General features: G+C 37.9%; 1 protein-coding gene across 1 annotated transcript in view; it reads left to right on the forward strand.

Moving 5' to 3' along the window:
- PIK3CB (phosphatidylinositol-4,5-bisphosphate 3-kinase catalytic subunit beta) overlaps positions 1-21,081 on the forward strand; it is an 83,268-nt gene that overhangs the window by 60,824 nt on the left and 1,363 nt on the right. Inside the window, exons 14-23 of the mRNA XM_009649141.2 lie at positions 2,457-2,578; positions 4,591-4,734; positions 5,700-5,799; positions 8,255-8,433; positions 9,089-9,198; positions 9,520-9,598; positions 17,007-17,174; positions 17,650-17,773; positions 18,797-18,942; positions 20,521-20,653. Of these exons, the coding sequence (XP_009647436.1) occupies positions 2,457-2,578; positions 4,591-4,734; positions 5,700-5,799; positions 8,255-8,433; positions 9,089-9,198; positions 9,520-9,598; positions 17,007-17,174; positions 17,650-17,773; positions 18,797-18,942; positions 20,521-20,653 (1,305 nt within the window). The remainder of the gene's footprint in view (positions 1-2,456; positions 2,579-4,590; positions 4,735-5,699; positions 5,800-8,254; positions 8,434-9,088; positions 9,199-9,519; positions 9,599-17,006; positions 17,175-17,649; positions 17,774-18,796; positions 18,943-20,520; positions 20,654-21,081) is intronic.

The raw sequence follows: 21,081 nt of genomic DNA on the forward strand, positions 1-21,081 counted from the left end.
AGGCATTCTGATGGCTTGCTAGGGGCTTTGAGATACGGTCTTTGGTAGCAGAGTTTTGAAAAGTTATTTGGAGTATGGATATGAGTTGGCAGCTCAGTCCTTTAAATTTGTGACTATTAAAAAATATGTAAAAAGCATTTTATTTAGACAGATGGCTGAAAACACGTAGTCATCTTGCTTGTTACTATGTACTTTCTGGAAGGAATATAGTATTTATGTTTGCTTATATATAGACAATAGTGTGGTTTATATTTTAATACCATTTTTGGCAGCAAGAATAGTCTATCTGAAAAATGAGACCTTATCCTTAAACATGCCAAATATTTCTGTAATAGAGAGACACATATTGAGATGTACTTGGAAGTTCTTCAGAGTTACCCCTCTGTTGCCAAAGCAGATGAGGGCATTTCATGGTCCAAGTTTCTTTTGTCCAAATGCAACAAGTATTTCCAATATCCTTTCACCTGTGCTTTTTGAGAAGCGTGCAATGCACCTGGGATGCAGAGCTAGTTGGACTGCACTTATCTCTTAATAAAAGTTCTAAGGCAGAATGTGAACAGAGCAGTAGGTATTTGGGGAATTTTCATAGGCCATTTAGATCTTGCTTCCTCTAAGCTCCTGTCACTTTAACATTCTCTTGTTGTAATGACTACTGAAATAATTTTGGCAGTCAAAGTGAGGAGGTTTGTGTCTTCAGATAAACTTCACAGTTAATGTACATGCTGTAGATCATGGCTTTTAAAATTCATTGCCTGATATATGAGGCATGTAAGGGCACTTCGACTTGTCTTTTGAGGCCGTATTTCAGGTTCAGCATTCATTTTGATCATTCATTATTAACAAAATGTTTTCTATATTTCTGTTGTTTCTGCACCTGATTTAAAGTAGGTTGTCTAGAAATTCTGATGAATTTGTTCTGAAGTTTCTTACTGTGTGTCTGACAAGCGTAGCTGCTGCTTGCATTTTCAACATCTGTTTTATGGTATTAAGTATCTGCTCAGTGTTAGTATTTCAGAATTTCAGTACAAGTATTCATGATATGTGAGTGTTGATGGCTGTGGTTCTTGATGTAAGGAGTGGTGTCATTGATCCTTACTGGACTATGGAGTCAATATTTTTGTGTCTATATTTCTGTGGATTATGACGTCTATATTTAAAAACATCTTTAATTTTACTTTGTATCATTATGAATGTTGCATGTGTTCATACCAGTATTTGCCCATGAAAATGGTTTAATTGATTCTTGCCTCCACTTCTGGAATCATAGTGTGGCAACTGGCTTTGCTTTGTGATTGATCTGTGCCCATTTCTTGCCTTCTGAATTTCACAAAACTGCACAGATGAACCAGTTCAGAATCTGACTCCTGTTTAAATAGTGTTATGAACATGCTTGTTAAATGCAGGCTGAGGCTATGAACTCATACACATTTATCATACCTGAACTGGAAGCATTAGCTGAACTATGACATATAGTAGAAGTAGAGATTTTTCACTGTTGGTGTAAAGGGATTACTAAATCAGGAGGAAAGTAAGCTCTTCCTAATCATTCAGACTTTATAAGTCACTACTTAAATATGAAATATGTGGTATGATCTAATTTGCAGGAAAGGGTATTTTTATCATGAGTTATGACTTGTTCCTACAGAGAGTAAAGTTCTCGTGCTGTTGATACACTGCATTTACACATTCAAGCTTGTTTATTTTGAGTAATAGTGTACTGTTTCAGTCATACAACTGAATGCATATTATTAAAAACATACTCTCACCGGGTACCTTCATTAAAATGCAGTAAAACCAGTTTATCTTATGAGACCTCTAGATGTTGTCGTTCTTGGTAGTCCAAAATAATACACTAGTGTTTTCTGTAATTTTTTCCAGCACATCATTGTCTTCAGTATTGGGAATTCTTTTTAAATACCTAACCTGAATCATCCTTTTTGCAATTTAAGCTCATTACTATTCACAGGGCATGTGGGAAAAGGCCCCATCAGTTGAGGTGGATAAATATTTTTGGTAAAGATTTATCTCAACAAAAACTTTCTTTTTATGGAAAACTTTTACCATTACATTTATGAGAACACTTATAAACCATCTAAATTTTATTGAAACTCTTGTTTCTAAAATCTACGTATCTGGGGTTACCTAATTTGTGCTTACTGTGCGTTGTGTCTATGTGTGAAGAAATAAATTTTTCAGACTAAGTGTAAATGAGACCTGGTGCCAGAAAAATAATGTGGATTATTCTAAAGGGGTAAGAAACTTAATCAGGAGTGGACCCGTTTTCCCAGAATTATTTCTCTCCTTTTTTTTTGTCTTTCTTTCTTTCCCCCTTACCCCCTCCAGACCAGTCTGTAACCTCCTTCTGTTAGTATGAATGCTTTTATGGGCAGTTCTACCCATCATCTTTCTTAAACAGTTACTTTACCTGTAACCTAATAGTCATCGTCTTACAACAGCTCCAGGCTCTCCTTCAGATATGGCCCAAGCTGCTGCCTAGAGAAGCATTAGAATTGTTGGATTTCAATTACCCAGACCAGTATGTCAGAGAATATGCAGTGGGTTGTTTAAAGCAAATGAGGTGAGTATGTTGTGTTATTTCAGTGTGTAAGGATTTTCTGGGGTGAAAAACTGCATTCTGTTCATTTATAGGAAAAAAAGAACCCTAAACAAAACCTTCTTATTCTCACATCCTGAATTCAATGATTGTGATTTTCCATGTTGCTAAGAGAACACCAGTGTACCTCTCTCCCAGAGAGGGTTGTGCCTTCATCCCTTTCTTGGACAAAGGGAAAGCAAGATCATGTGAGAACTTTTCAATAACGAAGGGAGAAAATATTACAGTAGTCAAATACTATAGAAACAGCCACCCAGCCACCTCACAGTCTGTGTCAGGGATTGGCCCTGTAAGCTGTAGCATATAATAAAACCCTTGAGAGTTACTGACTTGTTTGTTCTTCACGGTAGCCTTTGCTATCTGCAGTTCTTCCTTTATTGCATATAATTCTGCTCTTCACTGTAACCTAGGGCAAGATTTGTATAATGTTATCATTTGCAGCATTGCTGATTATTTCCTGTCCTTGAATTCTAAATTCTCTGTGGTGAATAGTTTAATGATTAATTTTTTTAATGGTCAAGGCTAGACTTTTGGGGTAAAAAAAAAAACAAAAACTTTTGACTTCTTTCAAATGCAAACAGCAATTTAGCTGTTGGGCTATCCTAATAATACTGAATTGTTACATCTGGAATTATTTCCAGAATTCTTAGTTCTGGCTCTGAAGCAAAATTCTGTTCAGTTGGGTGTCAGAAAATAATTTTCAACTTTTTTAAAGTCTGATGGAGGCAGCTGGTAAAAATTGTAACCTAAAAGTGATCCTATTAGCTGAAATTAAAAAATAGGTGAAAATAAATACAACACAGCATAACTGAAAGTTTTTAGCAAGCCACTGAAGCTTTTCAGAGTAAGACGGAGAGAAGGAAAGAATTCAGTATTTGCATATCTGAGATCTTCAAGTGATGAACACAAGAATTTCTACTCTTTTCCTTCCATTTTAGGCAGAGAATTTGAATTCTGCAGGCGTTTAAGAGAAAAGATACTCAAATGCAAAAAGTCAAGGAATGCTCACATTCGTTCTACAGTAACATAATTGTCCAGTGTGAGAGCGTTTTGGGGGAGGTTTTATAGAAAATTATTGGAATTATTTTTGTTATGTCAGAATATCACTTGAAGGTAGTTAATTAGCATAGAGGCTTTTCAAAGGTATATTTTTGAACTGTGGCTAAATACTTAAATTTGTACTTCTGAAGTAGGAGTAATTTGGGTACTGTTTAGTTTCTCAAAGATGCTCTACTTATCCTCTAAAAACCTTGATGTTGTTGGTAAGATTTAAAAAAAAAACCCCAAAAAACCCACCCCAAACCAAAACCAATCACAAACCACCAAACAAAAAAAACCCCAAACAAAACATTTTGGCTAAATGGATCACTTTGTGGGGTATCTTAATAAATTAACACATACTAACAAACAGGTAGTGGCTTTTAAAGTCACATTAATTGAATTGCTTTCAGTGGAGTGAATACTCTTCTCCCCTGTCTTTGTAAGTTGAGTGACTTTGATAGGTATATGCAATTATTCTCAGTTCCTGTCCATGCCCAGTGCAGCTAACTGCTAGGTTACAGTGGTTCTTGATGTGGTTCCAAAGGTCCAGCTCCTCAGACAGAGGTTGAGTGGTCAAAGGGAACCAGTGTCCAGTCTGAAATAACCTGAAATAATTAATCTCCTGGATACTTAACCTAGCACTTGGGCTGAGATCTTGATCTTGTAAAGGCCTGTGACAGAACAGCAGGTTTTTACTTGCAGGTTTGAGGGCCTTAAGGTTCTGTTCGAGGCATAACTTACTGATGAATTGATCAGTCTGGCAGTTGCACTCAGTTGTGTATTATTGTCCTTCTCCATGCAACTGAAAAATTGGATGACGCTCTTGCTATTGAAACGAATCTGTCATCGTTGGGTGTGTCATATGCATCTGAATTTCTGGAATACCATTAATCTAGTTACTCTGTTACTAACTGGTTTTATGTACGTCATTCTAGTGATGAAGAGCTCTCTCAGTATCTCCTTCAACTTGTGCAAGTCCTGAAATACGAGCCTTTTCTTGACTGTGCGCTCTCCAGGTTTCTGTTAGAGAGAGCACTCGCTAATAGGAGGATAGGACAGATGTTGTTTTGGCATCTAAGGTAGGAGTTTTTCCATTACGTCTTTCTGAAACCGTTGAGCCTGATGAGACTTTCAAATATGATTTCTTGAGGATGTTTCTAAACGAGCCATTGTCGTAGTCCCCTACAAGTCCTCTTTATGTTTCTTTACATTTGGCATTTATAGGTCAGTGCAAGCCTATAATTAAAAAATATATTACAGTGCTTTCTAATCTACTGTTTGATTAAAGTATTCCGAACTGCGTTCAGCTCTAACTATCTGATGTTAGGCTTGTGTATAACCTTAGTGGATTTTTTTTGGCTGTGGGTGCAGTGAAAGTACAATATTTATACCTCACAGTTTGTTTATATTATTGTTGAGAGTCTAACAGAAAATAAAAGCAGTTCTATGTGTCATTGTTACTTTGATGAACAGTTCCACAAATGGCAGAAACCTTGCAGAATGGACTGGATTATAGGTTGATTCTGTCTTCAAAGTACAATTTATTTTAATGTTTCTAAATAAAAAGAGCAAGTACTACATGACAGTGTCTTGGAGGATAACTGGCTCTGGTATAAGGTTCAGTGGTTTGTTTCAAAGTATTCCTCCTCAGGCAAATTTTGGCTTTTACCTTATAAGTTTTGAGAACATGTGGTTTAACGTCAGCCCTGATTGTCAATATAATCTTCTATGACTTACCAGTACTACTTTTTTGAATAAAAGGGGTTCCTGAAAACAAATATCCAGTCACTCCTTCCTAACATTACTGCCTCCAGAACAGTCCTAGACTTTGGAACAAGTGGCACGCATTGAAACCAGCCAGTCGTCATAGTCTTCAGTGCATAAGTGTTCATTGCTTCTTAAGAAATGTGTCTTTTTGTTTTATCTACATGACCATGAGGTGTTTTGGTGGTTGTTTTTTTGTTTGGTTGGTTTTTATTTTAATTACTTGAATAATGCTAATCTGTAAATGCTATGGTCTGATGAGAAGCTTTTCTTCTTATAGGTCAGAGGTTCACATACCTGCCGTTTCAGTACAGTTTGGTTTGATACTTGAAGCTTACTGCCGAGGAAGTGTTGCTCATATGAAAGTGCTTGCTAAACAGGTACAGACTTCCCTTGTCCTTTAAATCTTGACTTACTGTAGCTTGTAACTCGGTTACTTATTCCATTGCTCCTGTGGGACGTATTGGTTACTTTGACAAAGTCCATCTGTTAGGGAGCAGGGAAGAGAAGGAAGCATGGGTGAGACAGGGAAATAGAAGTGCTGCATTGATGGATGATGGAGCAATTCCCCCCTGGCACAAAGCAGCTCGTGCTGTGGGGCCTCGGAAGCAGGGAGCTGGGTTTGTAGTGTTCTGCGCTGTGTGAGATACTTTCAGCAGTATGCGTATATTCTGGATAGAACAGCAGACTGGCTGGATTGTTACCTGAAGACGGGATTCTGTGCGCTTGAAACTTGAGACCTTTTTTCCCCAGTAAGGGTAGCTTGTTCAATAGAAACTATTACCTTTCTATCTAAACTTTATCTAGACGACTCCAGGACTAATTCCTGCAGCTTTGGCTTTTGTTAAAAGGTGATGCAAAAACCCCTCAAGTTGTAGTATAATGTAGTACTGGAAACAGGTGTTGAAGTAAACCAAATACTCATTTTAGTGTTAACATAGATGTGCTGTTTATACACACACGTGTAAAAAAAAAAACCCAACCCCCAAAAAATCAGAAAAAAAAAAGCAGGAAAAAAAGAGTTTGCCTTTAAATACCCTAATAACTGAGAGAGATTTGCTTTTTAAATACATTAAGTATATCAGCAGATTGTTGAGACACAAATCATGTCTGAAATCTTTAATGCAGTTTTAGCAAGTTAATTTAGGTTGCAACCATAAAAATCTTTGAAAAATAATCTCTCTCTGGACTTAATGTATTTACTGTATCAGGCTGCAAAGACTAACTCAGTAGATACCTGTCTGATGAGTGTTATTTCTAACAGTTTTGATACAGTCTATGTTGAAACTATGCTTTCAGAGGTATATGGACACAGGACTGTACCGTTGTGCTCTTTATTACTGCAGTTCACAGGACATTGAAAAGACCATCTCTTACACATGCGTGCTTGTTAGTATTGTCAAAATCATAAAAAGATTAGGTGATGAAATGCTTTAAGCAATAGACCTAAGGTCAGTAAAGTTTTTGTGCACTTCACAGGAAACAAATGTCAGTACAATCAAAGAAGGGGCAAAAAAATTCCCAACTGTGCAAACACGGAAGAAATTCAAAGTAGAAATACTTCAAAAAGTTCCTGTTTGTACAACACAGGTTCCATTTTGTTCTCTTGTCACTGGTGTTTGTACAGCTCCTAGGATAGTGGAAAAGCAGAGAGTTTTTGGTTTTGACAGATGGTTGACCTGGCAGGCCTCCATTGCCTCAGTTTTATAATCAAACTGCATACAATTTCCACAGCATCCTGCCTGACAGGGTTCAGTCTGTCGGTAGAAGTGGTAAGTTTTGACTCAGCACCTTGTGAGTTAGACTGCAGCTTCCTTGTATAGAAATCAACTTTTGTAATTAAACTGATGCTGTTTGCTAGAGAATATGCATATTCCTGAGCATGATAACTGTGGCTAGTGCAAATACACCTGATTATTATAACAACTGTTTTATATTTGGCTAACAAGTTGCTTAGATGGAGATGCAATGTAGAAATTATTTGTTGTATGTGCTGTCTTTTTTTTGGTTTGTTACTGAAGGGCTTTTCTCTGTTAGTGTTATGTACACTTACATCTCTAGTTTACTTGTTTTCTTAGAAACTATGTACTAGTAGAAAACTTCCGAAAACAGAAATGGAAAAAAGGGTTAAACCCACCTGTATTGATTGAAAATAATTGCCTTGCCTCTTTATAGATTTTTAAGGTAACAATATTGCTTAGATGAGATATATGATTTGGAACATCTTAATTGATCAGAGCATTTACGTTATGAAAAAAAAAAGTATGTATAGTTAAGTATGTGAAAACTGTCTGCAAGTAATTGTATGGCCATATCTTATTGTGTGCAACTAACTGAATGTGTACAACGAAGCACCTGCATCCATAGCTCAGCTCAAGTCATGTTTGATTTTGTTAGAGGTATGAAGCACTCAGTATTTCTGTTGACTTCAGTATGGATAGAGGCACCTATGTTATGTGTTCTTTTGCATCAGTGGATGAAAACTGTATTTTGAAGAAGGAATTTGTGTAAATGTATCGTACATTAAAGTACCTCGTTCATTTTTTTTGAAATACTAATTCATGCTTTAAAAAATCACCTGAAGCTTAGGAGCTTTCATCCCATCAATGTCTTTGTTACTTAAGAAAATGGGATTTCTGGGATGTGAGTGACTTAAAAAAGGCTGTTCTCCTATCTTTTTGGGAATGCCACCTTAATTGCTATTTATAATAGACATTTTTTAAAAGTTGTAGAATTATTTAATACTTTGTTTTGGTTTTTGTTTTGAAATGGGATTTTGCATTGTGTTATGTGTAAAATCAGATCAATAACTTTTAAGAATATTTTATCTTTCAGGTGGAAGCCCTTAATAAAATGAAGACTTTAAATAGTCTAATTAAGCTGAATGCCATGAAGCAAAGCAAAGCAAAAGGAAAAGATGCAATGCATGCGTGTTTGAAACAAAATGCTTACAGAGAAGCACTTTCTGACCTCCAGTCTCCTCTGAATCCTTCTGTTATACTTTCAGAACTACAGTAAGTTAAGAATGAGTGAATAAAAATTCACTGTAGCTTTTGTACAGAAACAGTAAAGCAGAAATGCGTACATGCTTTACCCTCCTTTGGCTGTGTTGTTCAGCAGATACGCTGTCAGAGGGAACTCTTTCTGTAGTGAGAGAAGGTCTGTGGGGAATCTTCCAAAGGTTAAGATATCAGTTAAGTTAGAAGATTTTATTGATCAACCGCGAAACATAATACTCTCCTAGTCAATGTATTACCATAACTAAATATATTTAAATATATGCCTAAAAGTGAATTAGACTGCATTCCTGGCTTCTGTTTATAACAATAAGCATGAAAGCCATTAAAACTTTTAATAGCACTTAAATATAAAGTCTAAAAATTGATGGCAAAGGAAACAAAGAAACTATTTTCTCTGAAAATGCGGGTGCTTAATTTAAGCATTAGATATGTGTATGCCAGTCGCAGTATCCCTTACTTTCCATCTATAACAGGTTGGTTTGTAACTTGGTAAGCGCTCACAGCATAGGTAGCAGAATGAAAGTAGAGATAACGTTTAAGTACGTCCAAACCGGAAGTCTACATGTTCTGCTGTGTTTTGAACAATGTTTAGACCTTTTTGGTGGAATTACTCTTATTTGACTGAAACTTTTGTTTTATTTTCTTCTAGTGTTGAAAAGTGTAGATATATGGATTCTAAAATGAAGCCTCTATGGATAGTATACAATAATAAAATGTTTGGAGGAGATCTTGTAGGGATCATCTTCAAAAATGGTGATGGTAAGCAATGCTAAAAACCTTAAATTTTTCCTTTTCCTCCTTCATTCCCACACTTGCACTTAAGCTGTGTTGCTCTGTATTGCCATAATATAGACATAGTGTACTCTAACACTGGTAAACAAATTAAGCATCATCTTCTGACTGGGTTTCAAAGTATAGACATTATCAGTCACAGTGGTGTAATTATGGTTAATCCCACTTTTAACCTTTAGGCTCGATGAGTATTTTTAGATACCTTTTTCTGAAGGCCTTAGAAACATTAGAAGGTTTGTTTACAACACACTGAGAAATGAAAATAGCAGTTTCTACCTTTCGTTATAGATCTCCGACAGGACATGTTGACACTCCAGATTTTGCGTTTGATGGACATACTTTGGAAGGAAGCCGGTCTGGATCTCCGGTAAGGATCTCTTGAGGGCTGGTTTATTTGGATGGAGAGTCCGCTTTTAGCAGTAAAGCTTTCCTGTGTTTTAAATACCTTCCCTACTGTCCCCTTTCTAAACATCTACGTCGATGCCCAAAGGTTTTAGTTGTCATAGCCAAGGTGAACAGGCTATAGAAAGCAGTTACCTTAACTAATTAGATGGCTTCTCTTTGCATTTCATTCCCTAGATGGCCCACATTACAAAAGAATTCAGCTATGAAAAGAAATAATGGAAGTAGTAAAATGAAACGTTGGGATTTTTGTTTATTATCAAGCAGAATGTTTTTCCAATTTTATCTCTTGTCATTTAGCTAAGATGCCATGCTGACTGTAAATTCCCACGTTCTCTTATATAGTTTACTGCTTTCATCCTTTGAAAATCATGTGGATAAAAAGCACTGTCTGAGGTCAGGAAACAATTCTTGAGCTAAGGGTCCAGCAAACAGGTTTTGTGCCTTTTTTAGTTTGTTTGTGTCTGTGACCTTTCCAAATGGAGGTGTTCCATAAACTACTCATGTAACAAGCTTACCTAGTATGGTCACTGATTTTACAAGCATATGCAAAAATGGCGACTTGGCGATTATGGGGAATTGCAACCCTTATGTTCTAACACGGACGTGCAAGTGAGGTACAAATGGAATACAGATCTGCTGGCCAAGAGGTGGCTGCTGAGGATTGCACCTGGAATATACCATCAGGATTCCCTAACAGGCAGAACCCTCTCTAGAAAGCAGTCAGCTTTAAGTACTGGTAATTTGTGGGCATGGAGGTAGGAGGCTTGAGATTCTTTATAATAGAATTTCACTGTCTGGTTGAGAATTATCAGAATTGTGGAATGTACAAATACAGGTGGTTTTTTTTAATTAACAGAGGGATGTTCATCTTGTATTAATTACATGACAGGGAGAGAAGTTTGCTTCTCTCCTAGGAGTGCTGCTGCTGCACATAGGAAATTATGATGATGACTGGCAACAGTCACTATGGATTTACCAAGGGTAAACCCTGCCTGACTAATCAAATCGCTGCCTTCACGGGAGGGAAAGAATAGTGGATGTTAACTTGACGTTAACAAGGCTTTTGAGTCTCACTCCCATAATATTCTTGCCTCTTGAGTTAGGATGTTACAGTCTGGATGGGTGGACAGCTACATAGTCTGCCTGGAGGTTGATGACAAGTGGATTATCACTGGAGTCTATACGGGAATTTTTACATTCTTAGCCTTGTCAGTATCCTGTGGTGAAAGACTTATTATTTAAGTATGTATGTAAGAAAAAGTACTTCCATCTGATTTGTGCTTACTACCTGCTAATCTCAGTTACTGAGTGTTTTCAGTTGTATTTTTGAATCATGATAAATAGTGGACAACCATTCAAGAGTAAGACCAAGATGAATAGTAAGATGAGGTTGATAGGAAAGGTGATATACTGACAACCCCTACTATATTGGGGAAAAAAATAAGTTGCAACTTCCTTAAACTTTCACTTTTCAATGCCATTTCAGTGAAGTAGTTCTAACCCAGCCATTATAAAATCAATGAGAAAAAAGTATAACATCGTAGTGCATTTGTACTAAAGAGGTTTTTATGATATCAAACTCGCCTGTATTTCATGCTAAAGCTTCCATTTCTGCTTCCTTTGGGCAGGTTTTGTGAGGTTGTAAAAACAGTAGAAATGAAAAATCATAATTTAAGTGTTCTGTTAGGGCAGAAGTACTCTGCTTGAGGAGAATCTTCTCATTTGCTCTGCTGCTTCTGCGAAGCCACTTCTCTCAAAATGAAGTAATAATAATTTCCCAGATACCTTGAGCACAGGAGTTTCCAGCATTTGGGCTTCTTTCAGAATGATGAGGAGGGTTGTGGGATTTTCATTTATTTGTTAGTTCGTTAGTCAAGTCTCTAGGGTGATATCTCCTCCCATGTAAGCTAGTCACTTTTTAATTGGTTGTGTAAGTAGCGATGAACTCTATATAAAAAATAGATTATAAATAATATAAATATAATATATAAAAATTACTTTTTTTTTTGTAGTAGCCCCTTTCTTTTCCTGCTGTGAGCAGTCCTCTTATTGCTGTTTACACCGAGACGTACAGTCATTGTGAACACCTTCAGTGTACATTCTGAAGTCTCACTTTGCATTCTTTTCTTGACAGAACGCTATTTGGATGTCAGAAAACATTTTTCAGACTAGAAATACCTTTGTGTTTTCCAAAGTCTCTTGCAAAGCAGCTTTCTTACCTTCATACTCTTGCTAAGATAAGCATGATTTCTTTGTAGAAATACTAGAGTATTCCAAAGAGAAACAGTATCAGGGATTGTGCAATGCTATCATACAGTCCTCTAGTACATGAGGAGCTTTTCCAGCCAAATCCATGCACTGGTTTTAGCTATTAAAATTCTCAAATTCTAATTTCTTTCTAGAAAAATAATTCTGAAGATGATACTGGGTGTCACATGATTATAAACCATTTGGAGGCCATAAATTCAATTTTGTATGCCTGTGAGAGAGCTGTAATCCTTTGTGTTTAATTTTTAAGTGTTGTTTATAAGGCTAAAAGTGTACTTATTTCAATATTACTTGAAATACTTCATTTGGATTCTTTGAGCCCATTTCAAATTTTTTGTGGTTCAGGCATAATAGTGGGAGCTTCATAATGCACATAACATCAACCCGCAGAGATAAGTGAAATGATAAACTTGTTACTTACGCTGCTTACAGAAAGATTCCTTTGAGTGAAGTATGGGATAAGATAGGAATGTGAATAATAAATTGTTTCTGGAAGTGTATGTTTGTGATGAGGTGGCTGAGTGTGTGTTAAGTTGAACACTAATTTGAGGAAACTTTAGATAATTTATGTCATTATAAATAGACTATGAGGAGACTGATCCAGCATTTAGGGGCAAGGACAACCTCTGGCAGCTGTGGAATCCAGATGAGGCATTCTTTGGTTGCTGCCTTCCCAAAGCTTAGTTTGTAGTTCCAGCCTGGGCCACACACTGTGCCTAACAAACAGGAATAGTGATTAGGAGTCATCAAATATGCTTTTCCTGACTAAGGCATTTTTTTAAACTCAACAAAGGAAAACCAAAAAGTGGTTCTGATGTCCAAGATCTTTCTTAAAACTCTCAGAAGAAAAAAAAGTAGAAAGGGGAAGTTCCTAGTGAGAACTGAAGTTCTATAATTGGCCTCTTCCATTTATTTACTTAACTGGGAGCATCTTCCTTCCATTCATCCTCTCATAGTTATGATTATAAAATAAAATTCTGGGATTGAGGCAGGCTTACAATTCTGTGTCTGTCAAAGAGAGATTAACCAGGCAGTTGCAAAGGGAAGGCCTGAATTGGCCTTAATTGAAAACAGAATTGGACAAAACAGCACTCTAATGCCTGGAGCATGAGGAGGCAGCTAAGAGGATAAGACTTTGATCTCTGTGTTTTACAGTCTACGTGCCTCTCAAGAAGAGGCAACTGCAAAGTCTATGAGTTAACAGCAGTGGTAATGAGTTCTGTTGCCTTGTTCATGAGTCAGGATTTGTTGGCTTGCTTCTTTCTGCTTAGGTAAGAGTCGCGGTGTCAGGCGAAAAAGTAGTGTCAAATAGATCTGCCTTCCTGAAAAATACAACCTCACATGTCCAGAGCGAGTGGAATCTTTTCTCTTTGCCCTGTATCACCCTCTGACGCTTTAGTTTCCCTGAAGCTGTTGCTTCCCTTTTTCCTGTTCTTTCCATAATGGATTTTGCGCTTTTCAACTTGTTTCCACTGCAGAAAGTCTGGTAACTCCATTCAAGTAAAAGCAGGGCTTCTCGCTTGTTTCACCAGTGTAAGAGCAGACGCATTTGCTGTATGCCTCTCACTTCCAGTCATTAATATCTTGCCACAAGCAATTGTACGGCTTCTATGAAGCAGGGATCAAATGGCAACCAATCCACTGCCATCGAGGAGTTTGGGACAGGATCAGTTTCCTTCTAATTGCACTGCAATATGCAGTCAGTTATTTAGAAGTAATGTAAAATGAAATCTTAACCCAGTCTGTGTCTAAAGCAAGCATGATGTTCCCAGTGGGATTTCTCCACTCTGGAGAGGAACACCAAATATATATTGGTAGTGAGATCTCCAAAGCTGAAGAAGGAGAAATGTTGGTTGGTTGGTTTGTTTAACTGTCAACCAATTTGTCTCATGGGTAAACTGGCCTCTTCCACACGTGGTGTGTTTTGTTGTCTAGGTTCCCGTGTGTGCATTCAGATGAAATACCAGAACAAGACCAGGGTTTGTGTCAGAAAAGGAAATATGTGTAGGCGGGAGGATGCAACAGTGTGCTCCAGTGGGTCCTTCATCCTGGGCTATCGCTGGATGTACTGTGGAGCGCACAACTGAATACAACTTCAGATGTGAATTGCATCTGCTTCTAGGTACAGACCAAACCATTAGGCAGCAAAGGCCATCACCCCAGACGAACACTGCTTTGACATTTAGAGAAGCCTCGCTCAGATCACTTTACCCTAGATGTCAGTCAGTCAAGTGCCAGAGAAAAATGAGAAAAAAAAAGAAAGCGTATTCTTTAATTAATCCCCATACTTATTAATTCTAAGACAAATACTACCTGAAAATTGAGCAGAAAATAGTTGGCCTAAGACATTAGGAAGTATGAGCAGGTAACCTTCCTCAGTTCTTTCTGTAGTTTACCTCTAGTTGTTTCTTGTACTTTAAAAATGGGCAATTAGGGAACAAACATACTAAGTTAAACAGTATTTATACTAAGGTTGCATCTGCAGTGACAAAATGAGACTTTCAGAGGTTCAAAGCCCCTGAAAAGTTACAACACTTCAAGTTATTTTGCTTCAAAAAATTCTACATCTGAAGTCACGTGTATGGGCATACTCATAGTAGATTACATAACTTCTGTGATTTCTATGAGGAATGTTGAAATATTACAAATACACCTCACAGCAGAGGAGCATAACATCTGTCTTCCCAAGCATGCTGTGGGGTCTGCAGGGTCTCTCCCTTGGGAGAGTAATCCTTGCATCAAAAAGTATTTCTGCTGCTTTACCTATATTACAGCATTGAAATTGTGTTCAGGGAGAAATTAGTAAAGCAACAAAGTAACAGTAAATCCTAAGTTTGAGGAGTTTGGTCTATGTTGAGTGACCTTTTCTGTGGTAAATTGACATAACAGTATTTAGTGCTTGATTACATTTTGGAAAGACAGAGGGAGTTCTCCAAACTACTTTTTCATTTCACTGCCTATTTATAGTGAGTTTTCATTTTTCACCTCCCTTAATGTGTGGGAAGTCTGATGTTAAGCAGGTATGAATGAATGAAACCAGAGTTTGCATACATATTGAAAAATAGATTTGTTACGCGTCTGAAGAATGTAATTATTTTTAAACCAGTGGACCTGAAGTTAGAGAAACTGTGTTGATGAATTACCATAACTTGATGTTGTATTTGGAAAGATACTGCTTTGGAGAATTAAACTCTTGAAATAAAGAACAGTATTAAATAGAGCGAAGAAGAAAATTTTCTGTCCTGCCCAGGATTGCGGTATTGATCTGTCTGTGGTCTTTACTGGCATTAAAAAGCAGGGAGCATATCCTGCTGACAGATGTTGAAGTCAGAAAGACCAGGATGAGATGGAAAGGGCCCAAAGGATTTGTCCCTAACTTGACTCCTGTCAAACTGTCTGTCTGACAGGGATGTTTTTTCCTCCCGTTGTAAGCACACAGTCCTCAAGGGGCTGAAGGCTTTCATCATTGCTTGCTTTTGAAGGGGAAGTTGTTGGACATGTGCCCAGCTAAGCTGCAAGTAGGGTGGGTTGAAATGCTGTGGAAGAAGGCCAGCGTGCACTTTAACCTGGTGATATTTGCCTTACGTTTGTCGTGTCGTGATAAGGATAGGCAGTGCTTCCTCGTACCACAAGTGCTGGTGTTCGGTAATTACAGATACCCTTCTCTTGAGTGTGAGAACTCTCTGGGCTAGGGGGTTGGGGATTTTAATTGGGAAATAGAGCAGAAATGGGAAGAAGGTTCCAAATCTGCACTTATTTTTTTGTTTTGAAGTTAGCTGTTCTCTAAATACCCTGTGGAATCTGGTTTTCAGTTCAATTTTCCTTTTTTTGAGAGGAATCCCCAACTATATAGTTATTAGTACTTCTACCACTTCATTGTGTGTTACCGCTGAGGTAGAGAAACTGTTCAGTTACCTAATAGCTGTTACACCAAACTGTTCCAGTTAATTTCATTTGGAATGCTATTTATTTTTCTTCTGTGGCTTGGGATAATAGGCTGTGTCAGTTAAGAGATGTGGCTCTGCTTTGTAGCAATCAAACTTAGTATCTGTTTTATATATAAATACTGATCATGACTTGACTAGCAGTTCTTTTTCCTTCTCTTTCTCTCCCTCTCCCCCCCGCCCCCAGCCAATTTTAATACGTCCTGCAATTTTTATAGAGTTTTTTGCAAGTTAGTGAGTGCTAGCCTATAGCTTGTGTACTGCAGTTAGATTTCCATGGGCATCCATTCTTTTATGCATGGATCCATGACCAGAATTGAGATCGTATTTGTGACCTGAGATGCCTATCATGAGAGCAGACACCTCAATTTGTGATGTGATGCTTTTGAAGAGTTTGCTTTATATTTCCATTGCATCCATTGAGCTCCCTTCCAAGTTGCCATTCTGTTCAGCATTTTAAGCATCTGGAGTGAGGAAACGTTCTGAAGAAATACACTTCTCTATTTAGACATGTATCTCCTTGATTTATATCTTTATCTGTGTCTTATTTTAATGCAATGATATTGTTGTAGATATTTTTACTAGGCATAGTATATGAATGCAGAGGAATATTCTTACGTATCAGGTGGATTAGAAGATGTATTCCTGTTTTTCATTAGATTTCTATGATTAAAGTTATTAAGAGTTGGAAAATATTATTTTATGTTTATATTTAAAAGGATTTCTAGCCTTTTAAGTTGAAATAGGAAGAACGGGGAAAAAGGGTAAGATCGTCTTTTCCATTTGCACAAATAATTTAGTCTAGAATGAACATGGGTATAACTTACTGTCTGCTTAGTCAGTAAATTAACAAACGAAAATAAAGGGCTCCCTCTATGGTTTCTCGTGTAAAATTACAAGTAATTGTGTTCCCCAGTAAAAGGGAAAAATCAGGGTTGCTTATGGTTTCTTTTTTTTGCATTTAGGGATGTAATAGGAAAAAAATAAAGGTTCAGATGTATTGCTGATATTTCAGCTTTGCAACCAGTATCTGTATGTTAACCTCTGAGAGTTTAATGTTCAAGTAAAGGGGAGTATTGAGCCCTCCCAAAATATTGATACACTAAAGAAACTTTCTTACTATTTTTGGTTTTACCATGACTCTGTGTTTTGTTCTAGGATACTGCCATATGGCTGCTTAGCAACTGGAGATCACTCTGGCCTCATTGAGGCTGTTTCTGGTTCAGAAACCATTGCTGACATTCAGTTAAATAGTAGCAATGTTGCTGCTGCTGCTGCCTTCAACAAAGATGCTCTCTTAAACTGGCTGAAGGAATACAATTTAGGGTAATTTCTGGAGTATTTTCTCATCTATATTGTAACCTACAAAATTCCTGTAAGTTTCTCTGTCGATATTTAGGAATGTGTGGCTCTTCTGGCAGGTTTGTTACTACTTAATTTTCTATTAGGTCGAATTCTGACTCAGATTCATGGTGCCCTTGGAATTCCAACAAGGGTCCAGCTGAAATTCTGGCATTTGCAGCATTTTGACTGCGTGTTGTTGAGTAAGTTATACTAGATTTGGCAAAACAAGCCCAAGAAAACTACATAATCTCAAGTCTACATGTTGTTGCATTTCATAATATTTGCATTTCTCCTATTCTCCTTAGCTACCTTTTACAGTATTTTCTTTCAAAGTAGTCTCGTTTTACAGCATCCTGATGGGCTTCTGGTTTAAACAAGCAAAAACCCTTTTTGAGGTCAAGGCATGACATGAATTACCAGTATTACACACTAATTTTGTTTGTCTCTGTGTTTTTAGAGATGATTTGGATCGAGCCATTGAAGAATTTACTCTGTCCTGTGCTGGCTACTGTGTAGCTACTTACGTACTGGGGATTGGCGACAGACACAGTGACAACATCATGGTCAGAAAAAACGGTCAGGTAAAAGTCTCATGTAGGCAGAATAACTACAGTATCTCTGTTGTGTACAAATGAACTTGAGAACTTTTAATTTCTTTAGTGTATCAGTAAAATTAAATCCCCACGTTGTTAGAACCAATGTCTTTGTTTACTGAGAACTGAAGAGAGCTTCCAAGAAAGGAAAGGTAGGACGAGTGGAAGGACCGAGCAGTCCCTGTTCAGTGAGCAATGCCGTATCAAGTGAGGCTGTTCTATAGAACCTTTTCAGAACACCCAAAAGGCCATTGGTGGTTCAGATTAATTGAATAAAAGTAGCCTTAGAGTATCTTGCAAAAGACCATCCTTAAAAATACATGAATTGCAGGTTTGAGCAGTGTAGTTGTCCTGAAGTTAGTCTCCGGAGCACACCCTCTGCAGACATTTTCCATATGGAGCTCAGTACCACCATAACGCTGGGACTACAGGTCTCCAAACCTAGAACCTAGGTTAACTCTTAGAAATGTATTTTCCTGTTTAATTGTTACTTTCTACTGTAATTTGTCTGACTTAAATTAGTCTGCCTATTGTGAGGGTTATAAAAGTGAGAGACACTTGCAGTATTTTTACCTAGTAGAAGAAAGCTGAAATGCCCTTGCCTTTGATTCTAAAATGGGAGAGCTGTCACAGGTTCCTGACTTTATGTAGGAAGCCCTTGGATACGATGATGTTGAGCCTCACGGGCTCATCACTGGGCTCATTTTTCTATCTCGTATTACCAACAAGATGTCTATTGGGAGACATCAGAAGCTTAGAACTGAGATAATCACTTACACATTGTTTTGTAGCAGTGGTCACTTGTACGAGCATGGACGTTATCACTGACTTCAAATACATCTTGAAATGTCTTAAAACTAAATACTCTTAAACTAAATACTAAGTGTTGAAACCATGGGCTGTGGAGAGTAGCGTTATGAGTTAACTGTTCTTGATACCAGCATCCTGTAGAGATAATAGAAAAGTGAAATATTTCACTGGAGAAATTAATTTTCTCTTCTGTTTTTTTAGCTCTTTCATATAGATTTTGGGCATATTCTTGGAAACTTCAAGTCCAAGTTTGGAATTAAAAGGGAACGGGTCCCTTTCATACTCACCTATGATTTCATTCATGTTATTCAACAAGGAAAAACAGGGAACACCGAAAAATTTGGTCGGTGAGTATTATTTTCATCTCTTCCATTTGTAACCAAGATGATCTCTGGTGGTAATTTCCAGCACACCGGGAACCTATCTGGGTTTGGTTTGCTCATTTGTACTTGTGCGGAAGTGTGCTAACATGCATTTCCTGTCTACTTCCCTACCTGAGCTAGAGTACATGCACAAATTACTCCGAACGTCAGAACCTGCAGCTCTGCAGTGGAAGGATACGGTTCCTTTTTATGTCCTCCAGCAGGAGATGGCAGATTCTCCTGAGGTCCCATTGTTTTTACCTTCAGCAGCACTGGGCACTAGGGAGGGATTCCGCAGACTATTGTTCAGGCGAGATGAAGCACAGGACTTAAAACCAGGCTCTCTTCTGCCCTTTCTGTCTGTCAGTGTGCATCCAGTGTGCTAATCAATGCTGGCCTTACTTTGGATGCTTAGCCATCCAGGTTGGATGTAGATGATATACATCCAGGATGTATATCCAACCCTTTTGCATGCCTTTCCCCATCTTGGGTTAGAGAGCTACAGTGGAACGCAAAAGCGCATGACAAGGGAAGCCCACCTGCTGTGATCCTACTTGTTGAGGCAGATTTCTCTTTTTTCCCTTCCGTATCATTCTCACCAACTGACAGGAAGTTCATTCTGGATGTTTTGTTCTGTTTGCTGTCAGTTTTCACAGGAAGAATTTATTGACAGAGAGGTGAAATTAAGTACTTGGGTATGGCTTGACAAATCTTATAGCTACCTCTGGTAGAAGCAGCCGTACATGTATTTGTAACGGTGTTGTCTAGGAAGAATGGAAAACAGCTGCCAGTGACCCATGTGTCTCCTGGAGAGTGAGCAAATCAACCTGTAGCTCCATTTTTAAAACCATGAAGTAAAGGCTGTTAGGTGACTGTGCGATTGCAAGAGCTGTGGAATATGGAGTCCTTTAAATGGCAATAGGATTTCACTTTCACTTGACAAATGCCTCAGGAGAGAATTTATTCTTTGAAATATAACTTGTCATCTTAGTTTGAAGGGGTCTTCCCATTTCCTGCAGAAATTTACAGATTAGGCACTGGGCAGTGGCACATTTGGGGACATTGAGCAAGTTCTCAGGTGGCTGCATGAAGGGTCTTTGTGCCAGATCTGGCAGTCGGTTTAATTTTGACCGTGTTTGCCGGAAAGAGTTATCTTACAGAGACAGGCTGGATTGGTAGGGACTGCTATAGAGCTGTTGTTTTTCCACTGTAGGTCCACTATATAGGGTCATCAGGGCATTTCACCTAACAAATGCTCAGGGAGATGGGACGCTGGCATTACCCTTGGCATTTTTTTTTCTTGTTCTGAAAACCAGTACTTTTTTAAAAGCTTTTGGTCTTTTGTATCAATGTTTTAAGGGCTTGTTGGAGAGGCATGGCATATTTTTGTGGGAATTCGACGGAGATTATGTAGACATCTCTGTTGTTCTTTCTGTCACTGTGTTCCTACGATACCTGTGTTAGGCCAGATAACAATTTTTGGAAATAGTTACGTAGAATTGTCAACTGTGTAAGTTCTCATGTGTTGTCTTCATTGCATGTGCCTTGTGGTTGAACACGAAGGTTCCGACAGTGTTGTGAAGAAGCGTACTTGATTCTGCGAAAACACGGAAACCTATTTATTACACTCTTTGCACTGATGTTAACTGCAGGGCTTCCAGAGCTAACTTCCGTCAAGGACATCCAGTATCTCAAGGTAAAGTAAGATTTGCAGCTCAGCGGGACTTAGCATTTTTCCAGTATGTGAATTTTGATTCTAGGACGAACACATCTCCATTGTTTTCCATTTATCTCAAAAATTCCATATAGTTCTCAAAGCTTTCTTTTTCAGCTATATAGAACAAGGTCTGTAGTCAGTCCTAGCGGACAAAGGAAGCTGTGACTACGCCTTCCCCTCGGCCATTCTGTAATGAGTTCAGCATCCCTGCATCCTGTACATAGTCATTCCAGCGGTGTTCTATGCTTTGGCTCATGCATAAGCAAAGACCTGTAAGGGTGAAAATTACTTGCTTAATTCTTCTTTAGCTTTAGCTTTCAACCCAGAAAATACCACTGATGTATTGCTCAAAGAATAATAGGTGAAAAAGCACCAAAATAGAAAAAAAACAGAATGCAGTTTGTGTT

The sequence above is a fragment of the Egretta garzetta genome, unplaced genomic scaffold (assembly GCF_000687185.1).
Source record: "Egretta garzetta isolate BGI_Z169 unplaced genomic scaffold, ASM68718v1 scaffold161, whole genome shotgun sequence".
In the NCBI taxonomy this organism is placed as follows: domain Eukaryota; kingdom Metazoa; phylum Chordata; class Aves; order Pelecaniformes; family Ardeidae; genus Egretta; species Egretta garzetta.